Genomic DNA, 12,195 nt, shown 5'->3' with positions numbered 1-12,195 from the left:
AGAAGGTGTATATGGTTATAATGAAATATTCTACCCTTGACAGGAAGTTGGGTATTTATTACTTGAACCATTTTCTGTCATTTAATCATTTTTGCCACCATGATCTTATCTCATTCCCTTTCTATTTGCTCCACTCTTTAGAGTCTATTACTATGGAGGAGTGTAAGAATTCCAACCGGAGTAGAAACTACACCATCCTTCACCAAGGCCTCATGCTTGAACACCTTTATAATTTGCATTTAGCATTGTGCCCTTCCATAACCATTTTTGTCTAAAGTGTCCCCACATTCTTTAGCCCTTCAATGGACCCCCTGGTGACAAAAAAGGGAGAAAGAAGAATTCTAAAGAACCCAAAAACCCCATCAACCCCCTAGGTCGTCCCCTTTAGATTCCCCTTCCAGATCTGGGTGAGAATATAAAAATTTTCTTGTGGGTCCCTTTGTCACCTTCAAGAAGCCTAAAAATGGTTCTAAAATTCACCCAGGTGGACCCAAATGTAGAGGCAAGTGAAACCCCATGTAGATCCAACAGGATTGTTGCCAAACTACAAATGAAGGAGATGTCAATAAGGGAAAGATATGTTGAGGAGGATGAAGATGATAATGGCTTGGAGGATAGAGGCAAAACCAAGACGGATGAGGAGGTGACAAATAATAACTTACTAGCTCCACTAACTTCTCTACCATTTTTAAGATGGACATTGTTGATCCTATTGCCACCAAGCATGTCACCAAACAGGAGGAAGGTAGTAAAAATACCACTATCACGACTGCTACTTCCCCTCCCCATACCAAGGATAAAGGAATAGATTGTTGAAGATTCTAGGAAAAGATTGAAGGCATACACTATGATGTGGATATAGGTGGAAAAGTGAGGGTTTAATTCATGTAAGGAGTGTGTGGTTAACATTGAAGAAATAAATAAAATTATAAAGGATCTGGAAATTATGGACATGAGCTTCACTAGGCTGGCTAATTTTGTTGTGAAATTCGTGCACTTTATTGCCACCACTTTATTTTTGTTGCAATAAGACAAAGAGGATTGGTAGGAGATGTTGGTGGAAGTGCCACCAGGGAGCTATTTGGTTTCCTCACTGATGATTGGAGGTGGGTGCTTATTTCTAAGCCCAAGGAGGGCAAAAAGAATGCTTAATAGTTATGGTGTTGTTTTTTTTTTTTTTTTAAATGTTTTTTTAAGGTTCTATTTGGATTCTTGGGGATCATATGCTCTGGACTCTTTTGTGTGGCTCTTTATCTTGGATTTTATTTTACCGCAAAACTTTGTATACAACCATAATGGCTTTAGGACTTTTAATACTCTTACCAAAATGTTAGTTAGTAGTTTATGTATGCTTCATTGGCTATAGAGAGTGTTTGTGGGTTACGAGGGTGTATACTATTGAGGTTTTGCCTTAGATGGTGGGAAGGAATTTTGATATTAAGGGAACATATTGATTGACAATTTGTTGTTTATACTTTTATATAATTATTGTTGTGTTGTAATTGTGATGTTTGAAACTCTGCCTCCTATTATTTTCTTAGACCAGACTCCTTATTTTGACTACTTTTAATAAATATACATAAATATAAAATATTTAATGAATGTCAAAACCGTGATAATCCCATATCATTTTAACCCCTACATAAAAATCTATTTATATTTGGCACCATGTAAAAAAGCCAACAGAACTAAACATTCTAGTGTGGCATCCATTACAACACCCACCTAGTGGTATTTTCGATTAAAAATATAAGCATTGATTAGAAAAAGCTTATCTAGGGTCGTCTTTTGGTAGACACCTAGAGTAATCTAGCAATAATTATTAATTTTTTATTTATATAGTCACATGTCCCCTCCACACCCCGATACGCATCTTAAAAAGGGTACATAATTGGAAGAAATTAAAAATATTTTATTCCGAAATTCCAAAGTGGACAGGTCATTACTTGATAAGGAAACATTGATCCATTCTACTATATAATTGCTGCTGACGTGGGTTTTATATATTTTAAATGCCCCTTAATTAATTTAATGGCCAAGTAATTTAGGAGACTTTTATGAGTCGGTGGACTGATGGAATGTGCTTATCACTTCAAAATAATATTTTTGTTGTTTTATCTTACCCACTCGCCGTATGTGACAGCACTAGAGAAAAGCTTAATTCAGTCAATTCATAAAGGAATTAATTAATATTTATTTACCCGGGGTGGGTATGGACGGCGGACTCCACGAGTAATAAATCTTTATTAAAATATTATTTGTTTATTTTTTAATTTGATATATATTTACATAAAATAGGTGGAAGTATTCACACAAGTTACTTTACAATTCTTAAACAGATCTAAATATAAGAAGTAGAAAAAATTATTAAGACATTACTTTATTATATGCATCATACTTATATGATGTACTTGAGTTGATATTGATATTATCGTAAATTTTGTAAAATAAATGTATGAATAGTTCTTGAAGTTAGGGTGTATTAGATGAATTGATATCTTGAGTTTGTAATATTTTAGCAAAAGTCAAAATGCATAGTAAACCATGACGTGTAATGTATAGAGTTGCATGGTAGTTGGGAGTAGGAATAATTAGAGCAACAATAATAAAGAAAAAAGAAATACCAAAATGTTAAGCTAGTTTCAAAAATTTGAGGGATGTTCAAATGTCTCTAAAAAAATCACCTTATCTTAATTGCACATGAAGTGAAATGCACACATCTACGAAGATTATCAATATGTAAATAATATTGATGACAATCTTAATAAGTTGCACTAATATTTAATCTCAAATCAATATAGTTACAACTATATCATTTGGTTGATACTTAAACTAAATAATGTAGTACATCATTTTTCATAAGATCCATAAGTGGAAAATGAAATATATGAATAATGAATAGTGTTCATATGTATTGCTTTATTGAACAGAGAATTAATCTTCATTCTTATTTCATAAATTGATTGTTCCATATGATGAAGTTGATTTTGACAAAATAAGCATTATTCTTTGGCAATCAATTAATTAAAGTAATTGTATTTGTCTCCAATTGAAATTCATGTGTTCATAATTTATAACACAAAGAAAACATAAATTCAATCACTAGATAGTTAATGTTCAACATATATAACTTATCAATGTTCCTTCCTATAAGGAGTGTATTATACTTACTAATATAGGTGATAAAAGTATTAGACATGTATATTGTATCCATTCCAACCATAATTTAGTGATCGACCTTGATGATATTATAGAATGCATTAAAGTTTATCAAATAGATCTTTTCATAGTTAATAAGCTAGTGTTGATATAATGAACAATTAAACCATACACATTGTGAAAAAACACTTGAAAATGAAATCTTATGCATCCTTACTATTTTCTACAAGTCTTCAATATAAAATGAATCTTATTGATATAACAAGATAACAAGTTGTGACTACTAAATACACTATTATTGTATGTAAACAATATTTTTTTATTGTTGTCCATGTTTCGTTCTAGAAGAAAGATTTTAACTAAGAATTTCCACAATGATTTCTATCTCTATCCTATTAGTGGGTTTCTCAACTAAAACATGTGCCTCAAATGATGCAAGGGCATATCACTTTTCAAAAATCTTGGACATTGATATATTAGACAACATGGTATTACGACTTTATTTAGATAACAACGTCATCATCTTTTTCCTACTACTTGAATGCATATCTTTGAGTTGTATATCAAGCCATCGTGAATGTCCATTTATGCATTATGCATCATTCATATAGATCGTACAAGATAATGTAAGAACATATGAAATATATCACAAAACATATGAAATTTTGTTGAAAAGTATGTATGTATGTATGTATGTATAGATAAATAGATAGATATAGAATGTATCAAATAAAACTTGTAAATATACTTGAAACACAACAAATCAATATGGATCAAAACACTAAAGATTGGTAGGAATTCCTCAAAGGCTTAGTCAAACTCCTTTGTTCTCTTACTATCTCAACTTTTTGTTGTAAGCCCTAGGTAAAGTTTCTATTTAGTGATCTTTTTTAGCTTGTTTCTCTTACTAACCTACCTAGTTGCATAATTGTCCAATAGTTGTTTTTTTATAAGTAAAAGCAACAGGAGGGTGTTGGCCCATGGAACAACAGAGCTAGCGTATTAATAACACATTAACCATAGCTAACATAATCACATCAAAAAGAACAACCCTACTTTTACCTTTATCAAAAACATAAATTGACCCATCATGCAGAGTATTAAAAGTGTTATCGTGATAGTCTTTGAATAGAAAGTAAACATAAATGCGTTGCTACATGGGGTTATATTACCAATTTTCAAGTTTAAACAACCATAAAGGCTTCTATGAAGAAAAAAATAAAAACTTACTATAAACCATAAAAGCTATTTTTTATCATTTCTACCTAGTTGCTTAGACAGTAGCATACCAATCCACTCATCCTTAAGGAACCCAAATAGTTCCTTATAGTCCTCATTTGCCTTGGCCTTTGTGCTAGTGATTTCCTCTTGTAGCATTCATAAGGGTGACAAACCAGGCATGCATGACTTTGATAACAAATTTGTTGGAGTCCTCGAGCCACCTATTGAACCCATCCACCTCCTTCTTTAGCTCCTTGACTGCGCCTTTGAGAGTTACCAATTGATTCTTGAAATTCCCCAGCATCCTGCCAACTTTGGGAATGGTGGGTTCCATTTTAGCATCCTCCTAAAAAGAGACATGCATGGGAGAGTGGTTAGGGGTGGGGGTGGGGTTTGCAAAGGGGTAATATGAGGGGATGGGGGGTATCTTTTTTCTTAGCAAGGGAGGGGGAGTCATGGGTTTCAATGGAAGAGTGGGTGGAAGAATCATTAGTAGCTTTCACAATGGAATTGTTTGACTCCATAGACTCATTTTTCTTCAGGGTGTGTTTACATTTTTGCAATTCTATTCAACCTACGAGCACTCATTTTCTGCAAATGTACTAACATTTCCAATGTGATTGATGCCTTCCAAATGCAGATTTGAAGACTCATACATACAAGAGGAGGAGACATGTCTCTATAGTTAATCATCATTATTTAATATAATAATAATATAAATAGCCATAAGTATAACTCATCTTTAAGCATATATGTAATATTAATATGTTAACCATAAATGTAACTTTCTAGGATTGCTGGGAATTATCTGTGATGGCTTGGTTTTATTAAAATAGTCTTTGACTTCGTTTTATAAAGAAAATGTATTTTTTGTAATAAGTGTTTGATGTCTTCAAACAAGACAACTAATCAACGTTTTCTACCAAGGATAAATAGTGAACTAATGAATGCTTGTAGGTATTTCTCTTGAAATTCATTGTGAGGTGCATGCACAGCTCTGTTTAATACCTAATTTGTGCATGAATACTCTTCTCTACCAGTGGACTTGTGTTGATTATTGTTTTAATTTTCTATTCACCTAGATAATTCCAAGGTCTAGAGATCATTGTCGGTTCTGTGTATTCTTATATTTCTAATGACATCCAAATGGTAGATTTTCATTGATTACTCTTCTACCAATTAACGTTACTATTTTTAATGTCTCATTTTCTTAGTCCATCTAGGAATGCAATAATAATCTATTTGAAGTTAACAATATTATTTGTGCAGTAGTGATTCTGATTCAATTTTAATTATCTTGCATTCCCATCAATAGTTTATGGTATTAATTCCCATCATTTTGTATCCTATATACTCATCCTTTTAGACCAATCAATATGTTATTCTCCATTTGATGATTTTGTGTGCTCTTTATTTGCCACAAACTCTTCTCTTACATTTACAACTAGGCTCTGATACCATGTTGAGTAACATAAATCACATCGGCAATGTTAGTACATTTGTAGAAAACATACTCAACAGGGGTTTCAATGTGATAGCCAAAAATAACCATGAAAACCTCTTTTTTTCTTTTTTTAGGTGACCTAGTAATCTCAGTGGTAGTTGTTTCACTAAATCCAGGGGGAAGACTCAATTTTAGTCATTTTTCTATTGGTGCCTACATGGGAAGGACCAACTTCATGGGTAGAGCCTAGGGGGATAGCATGTTGCACAGTAATGATAGGCGCATTAGCAAGGGGACACGAGGCACAATGGAAATTATACAACCTAAACATGAGGCCCTAGTGCAAAATGACATTTTCGTTTCCCTTGTAAATAGCCTCAATATTACTTTTAATAGAGTGAAGCAAAAAGAATAGAATGGAAATGAGGTCCTTATTGCACAAATTATTGAGGAAAGGGAGATGATAGAAGTAGAATACCATGAACTTACCTTCAAGAGTGAAATACTTCATGATAATGTGGCATATTTGAGGTCAGATATCGGGAAGTCCTCCTTGCTAAACCCTTCTTGCCTCTTAACATGTTCCTCATCCGACAACCTAAAGAATTGTTTGAGGGCATCATAGTTCAACATTTTGCTCGTCTTCTTCCATTTTGCCCCTCAATGGATAACCTGGTAGCCTTTGCAATGACCTCTTCATATATTTCAAAACTTATGCCCTAAACCATAACTCTTCTTTCAGCCCAAGACGACAAAAATTGTTTAGAAACAACTTTGTCGTGCCCACTAGTAATGCACTCCATGAAGGGGAAAATTCCTCCTTCACACACAAACATCACTTTCAGAGTATTTTTGAAGTGTCGTCGATTTTGCTAGGCTCAATATGAAGCTTGGCTCCACCCATGATCGCACAATGAAAACACAACTAGGAATGTTTGTAGATGAAATAAACAAGTTGAAAAATAATAAGGCCCAAAATTGTCTTTTGATAGTTGCTTTTGTTGCAATAATGATCTTTGGGAAAGTATCGTTCCATTATGTGTCCCTTCCGCTCATGCAGGTGTGCACTTTCAAAATTTGGGTTACTTTTGGTATGAGCCCCAATTTCTTTATAAGCATTAGCCTTGGGAATGACAACATAATAAATATTTTCATAATGCCACCATCTTGCATACCTTGTCATAATTAAATACTAACAATATGAAATCAATAGATGATTCCTACTATAAACAGTCCAAGTCATCATTAAATCATCCCTAATGTCACCATAATGTATAGCCATTTCAAACTCAAAAATAGATTAACAGAACCCTCTAGCAAATAGAGAAAGACCAAATATTAACATATTATCTTGCTTGAGAATCAAAATATTACCACTAATCTTTGAGCTATCCATGACTCCAATTTTATCAATATTTATATTTTCCCATTTCCTTCTATATTAATTGGAAAAAACAGGGGAACATAAACCCCTTGGGCCCGGATCTGCTGGATGTAAGCAAAGTATGATTGCGGATTCATGGTCCTAATTAAATAGGTTGAATAAGTTTATAATAAAATATGCAAATGAGCTCAGGGATGCGTATAAAGCTTCTAGTGGAGGCAAAAAAGCTGCAGAATCTCAAGTCAAAACTCCAAACCTGTGTAATCTTGGCAGCTTCTCTTTTTTTTTTTTGGGCTTTTTCTTCTTGTGCAATTGAGGAGATGAAAAAGTGAAATTATGTTAAAGAATGAGTGCTCAACTCATCCACGAAGTTCAAAAATTGGAGAAATTCAGCGCATCTTCTGTTAAATTCAAAGGAAAAAACATGGTGGAACGTCCAGCTGAGGAGTACAAGAGCTCACTCTGCGATAATTGAATACTGAAACAAAAGGTAAGAAAGGTGTAGTTAAAAGTCTGCGTAATTCGGCTGAAATTGTTTGTAATCCTTCAATTCGATCTTCAAGGAAAAATCTGAAAGGCAATGTATCAGTTTTATTTGGTGGAAAAAATCTGAAAGCCGGTGAATATTTGAGTTTTATTTTGGTGAATTTTAGAGTGATTGCACTAAGGTTTTCCAGCGTCTGGCGGGAATTGGCCTGTGAAGAGCCCCGGAATGCTTTGTTTTTTGAAGATTTGATTATAGTGAAGTCTTTTGTGTGCCTACATCAAAATTTGCTGGAACTTCTTTTCTGAGCTGGCGAAGATTGGTGCATAGGGAATATTTGAAGTTGTATTGATAATTTAAAGAGGTTTGGGAAGTCCGTTGCACTTTTTGAAAAATAGTATAAATTCTTTGTAAAATTACAGGGTTTGAGATTGAAGTTTGTGAGAAAGTAGTAAGTTCTGCTGAAATTTAAGAAGTCGAATGAACAGGTTGTCGAAATTTAAAATATTTTCTCCTCCGGAATAGGCAGTTGAAAGCTCGCTCTGAAAAGAATTGTTTTTATGTTTTCTTGTTGTTTTTCCTTGATGAAATTGGAATACAATGAAATAAATTGAGAGCTCCGAATTGCGTCGGGGAAGTAGATTTGGTTATTTTGTCTACGGAATGGAACACGGATCACCGGAGATTAGCAAGGAAGAGAGAAGGAAACAAAAGGAAGAACTCAGTTGTGTAAGGGAATTCGTCCAATTCGAAAGGATCTACCGTGGACCTCCATCAATTTGGTCTTGTGTTCGACCGCCTGGCTTTGATCCTTGAAGGTTTTCCACTTTTAATATTATGGAGTTAGCAGCGAGAAATTCATCATTAGGGTGTAAGTTTACAATTTCAAACTAAGCTGATTGAATTGAAAGGATTTTATCTTTTAATTTGTGTAACAGAAGGCAAATCTGCCTGTTTTAGTATGTTTCTCCTTGCACACTAAATTATCCCTTGTTCCTTTGGCCTTTATTTGTTTAAACAATGTAACCTCCAGCTATATTTTTGGGAGTCCAGCAAGAATCTTGTTTCAATTTGCTTGATGTAAAAGCAGTTGCTCTCAATATTGTTTTTGTTACAATGACTATGTTTACTGGCAATTCTTCTCTACACAACACCATGGCAGAGCTTTCGTTTCATCAGCAATTTAGACAAGAGCAGGCGTTGTCCTCAAGTGGCTTTTCTCTGTCGAGCTCTGTATCTCGACTTACAGATATTCCAGCCGGCGCATTTCCTTTTCCTTACAGAAGGCAACCAAATTTTGCTGTTTCATCCTCAAACAACAACGTTCCCGAGATCGTGGATAGGTCCAGGTTCTACCCGCAGTATTTTGCTGAAAATGGTGGTTCTTTGGTGCTTGATTGTAGCAGAGGAGAGCTCGTGAATGCTTCAAAGTTGACATTGAAAGAGATTTCAGAAGCGAAGGCTCTTGCAGCATCAAAGAGTCATAGTGAAGCTGAAAGAAGGCGGCGTGAAAGGATTAATTCACACCTGGAAACGTTGAAGAGCCTCCTTCCCAGCGTTACAAAGGCGAGTTAAACTTTTGATTTATAGAATGACAATTTGATTCAAAAATCTTGTTCTCGCACTGTATTCCAAGTTCATTGCCATTTATTTAAACGTTTTTCTTGGTTTATAAATTTTGTTAATGTTCAGCTATGCATTTTTTTTCGGTTTCCTTTCGTTAGCAAACTTCGAAAAATATTGTTTGTTACTTTTAGATCATAAAAGATAATCCTACTTGAGTTTTTTTTTTTTTGGATTCACTGAAAGCCAATTTGTTGGACATGTTAGCAGAACCACACTAACACAAGCTACGTCATTTAGGGGTAAGCTAAGCTTGGGTTAGTGTTGAAGTCTATTTTTTAACCACATTTCTATCATTTGTATTGGTTTAGTGGTAATAAAAAAGTCACAAATTCATATCGTACAAAGACACCATATTTCTGACACAATACCTGTAAGCTATAAAAAGTTCCTTTAACACAGACTACTTAATATGGAGCTCGGCTTAGATGTAACTTTGACCTTTGCTTCAATAGAAATCAGCCCATGTATAACTATCTTGTGTCCTCCCCCTATTGTAGGACTCTGTCCTCAAATATATTTTTAGATTAATTAGTGGGGATTTATATTGGAGCCCTGCCTTTCAATTGTGAAATTATTTTCATGGGATCCACATTACAAGTAATTTGTTGGGATGCTACTTCAACAAACTCTCCACCAGAGAAGGATACCGCTGAGTTACATTTCAAACTCATGCTCCTGTGACACTTTTATGTCTTGAATGCCCTACCTACTTGGGTCCTCCAGGGCATCCACTTTTGTCTCCTTTCCTTCACTGCTATAGCTAGAATGCTTTCTCGTCCTTTCTCCTTCTGAAAGGCAGCTCTCCTTGTTCCTCATTGGTTTCCTCCATTGTCTTTAGATCTACCACTTACCATCACTGGAGTCGAATACCATCGCAGCACACCTTACCGGTGCTAAGATGTCCCTAAGGAGAGTTGAACGTTCTCCAACATGAAAATCAAATGATCCTTCCAACTGACCACAACATTTTCATTAATTCTGTCACACTAAAACCTTTTCTTATTATCCCTTATATTTCATTCTTTTATGCTATAAATTTGCTACGATGTTCTTTCCTTTTTTGTTTTATAAAAGGTGTGTGTCTTGTGTATCTTGAATTTCACCATATGGTGTTATCATTATAGGGCAGTAACCCTGAACCCTTTCAAGGCATTATGGAATGCACTTATCTACGTGTTTTCCCAAATGACTTATCACACTCCAAAGACCCATGTTTCCCTAGATGTAAAAGTTAATCAGACCATGTCCTCTATATTTTATCTGTTGTAAACTTGTTATAACATTTTGTCTGGTCTCCGGACGGTGTTTTGGTGACTTGTGTATCTTGAATTATATCACTATGGCATGTTTCAGTATTGTAGCATTGCTCATTATCTCTTTGTTTCCTCGAGTATTTCTTCACATCCCGAATAATCATATTCCTTAGTTAAGGAGGATAACTGGACTGTGTCCTCTATGTTTTGTAAGTTGTCATTTCAAAAAACTTCGTTAAGCATAAAGCCAATGGTTGATTGTCTCTGTTGTGCATGCAACTGTACTATTTTAAACGAAATGAAGCACTTTATTTTAATTTTTCAAAATATTTTGTTTGTAACCAGAACAAGCTAGTTTTGTCAATTTTCCCTCTTTGATTATGTAGTTACGAACTCTGTCGTAGATAACTTTATATATTCTGTTATTTATTGTGATTGTGCAAGAAAACCATAAATCTTATTCATGTTTATTTACCTACTATGGTTTGGGGGATAATGCAGACGGATAAAGCTTCCCTACTTGCCGAAGCTATTAAACATATCAAGGACTTGAAGTGCCGGGCTGCTGAATTTGCCAAGACAGGTCCTCTACCTATGGATGTAGATGAACTGCAAGTGGAAGAAGATGTTGCAGCTGAAGAGGGTAGGATTCTTATTAAGGCATCTCTGTGTTGTGATGATCGCCCTGATCTTATGTCCGATTTAATTCAAACTTTTAAAACCCTGGGTTTGAGAGCTATAAAGGCAGAAATTTCCACCTTGGCAGGCAGGGTGAAAAAGGTGTTCCATATGACTAAGAGTGAAGAAAATCAAGAAATGGTGTCAATCAACTACATACGTGAAGCTTTGAGGGCCGTGATGGAGAGGGCTACTGCATCTGGTGAGTCATCTGCAAGCCCAATCTCAAACAAAAGGCAGAGGATTCTACCATATGACGGTTGAATTGCACCAGGGTAATTCATATCAAATCACATCACAGTATGTCCGGTACTAGTATGAGAGTTGTCTTCATAGAAATCACTGGCATTTCTTTTTTTGGTGTTACTTGTGTGTTTTTGAATTTTTCAAAGTCCAGAACATCCTCTAGCATGTTCTGATATGTACATGTTTGCAGTTTAATCCTTTTGGATGACGGAATAATTGCTGTGATATCACAACCAGCTGAGAGCCCAAAAGAGTCGGTACCTGACAGGTACAATGAGGAATATCTGTTTGGACTGTGCTCGCGGATAACCATATGCAGCTGATCATTGCAGTTTGGAGCTTGCATGGGTTTGATTATCCAATTCCCAATGTTGGATGATACAGTACTGCTGAAGCAAATCCATTATAAAAAACACTCCATGTAAAAGTTTCCATATATTGCTATTTACCATTTTAATCCAGTGCTACCGGAAATAGGTATCGGTTAAGAAATGGGTTTAACTTTATCATCTTTCAACATTAACTCGGGCATAAATAAATAAATGATCCGACAATCAAAATCTCCATCCATATCGTGTAATATCATTGCATTTATGAACTAATTATAAGCACAAACCCACATTAAAACAAACAATACAAATGTCGTCGTTGATCAAGAATCAAAGTCCATTGAATAAGATTAAACTAGCATCCCAACTAT

General features: G+C 34.9%; 1 protein-coding gene across 5 annotated transcripts; it reads left to right on the top strand.

Annotated features, from left to right (window-relative positions):
* The first annotated feature begins 7,439 nt into the window (after positions 1-7,439).
* LOC149533814 (transcription factor bHLH30-like) lies at positions 7,440-11,956 on the top strand. Of its 5 annotated transcripts, none has more exons than XM_089804844.1 (4): positions 7,440-9,258; positions 11,073-11,214; positions 11,338-11,451; positions 11,686-11,956. In XM_089804844.1, the coding sequence occupies exons 1-4, from the start codon at positions 8,809-8,811 to the stop codon at positions 11,688-11,690; spliced, it is 711 nt and encodes a 236-aa protein (XP_089660970.1). In that variant the 5' UTR covers positions 7,440-8,808; the 3' UTR covers positions 11,691-11,956. The 5 variants fall into 5 exon arrangements, with proteins under 5 accessions (XP_089660970.1, XP_089660969.1, XP_089660968.1 ...); XM_089804843.1 differs by having other exon boundaries at positions 11,338-11,549; XM_089804842.1 differs by having other exon boundaries at positions 11,073-11,451.
* The last annotated feature ends 239 nt before the right edge of the window (positions 11,957-12,195 follow it).

This window comes from Cupressus sempervirens, chromosome 10, assembly GCF_028749045.1.
Source record: "Cupressus sempervirens isolate cs-2001-9-10 chromosome 10, ASM2874904v1, whole genome shotgun sequence".
NCBI lineage: Eukaryota > Viridiplantae > Streptophyta > Pinopsida > Cupressales > Cupressaceae > Cupressus > Cupressus sempervirens.
The sequence above is the reverse complement of the archived record's forward strand: the minus strand, read 5'-3'. Positions and strand labels throughout refer to the sequence as shown.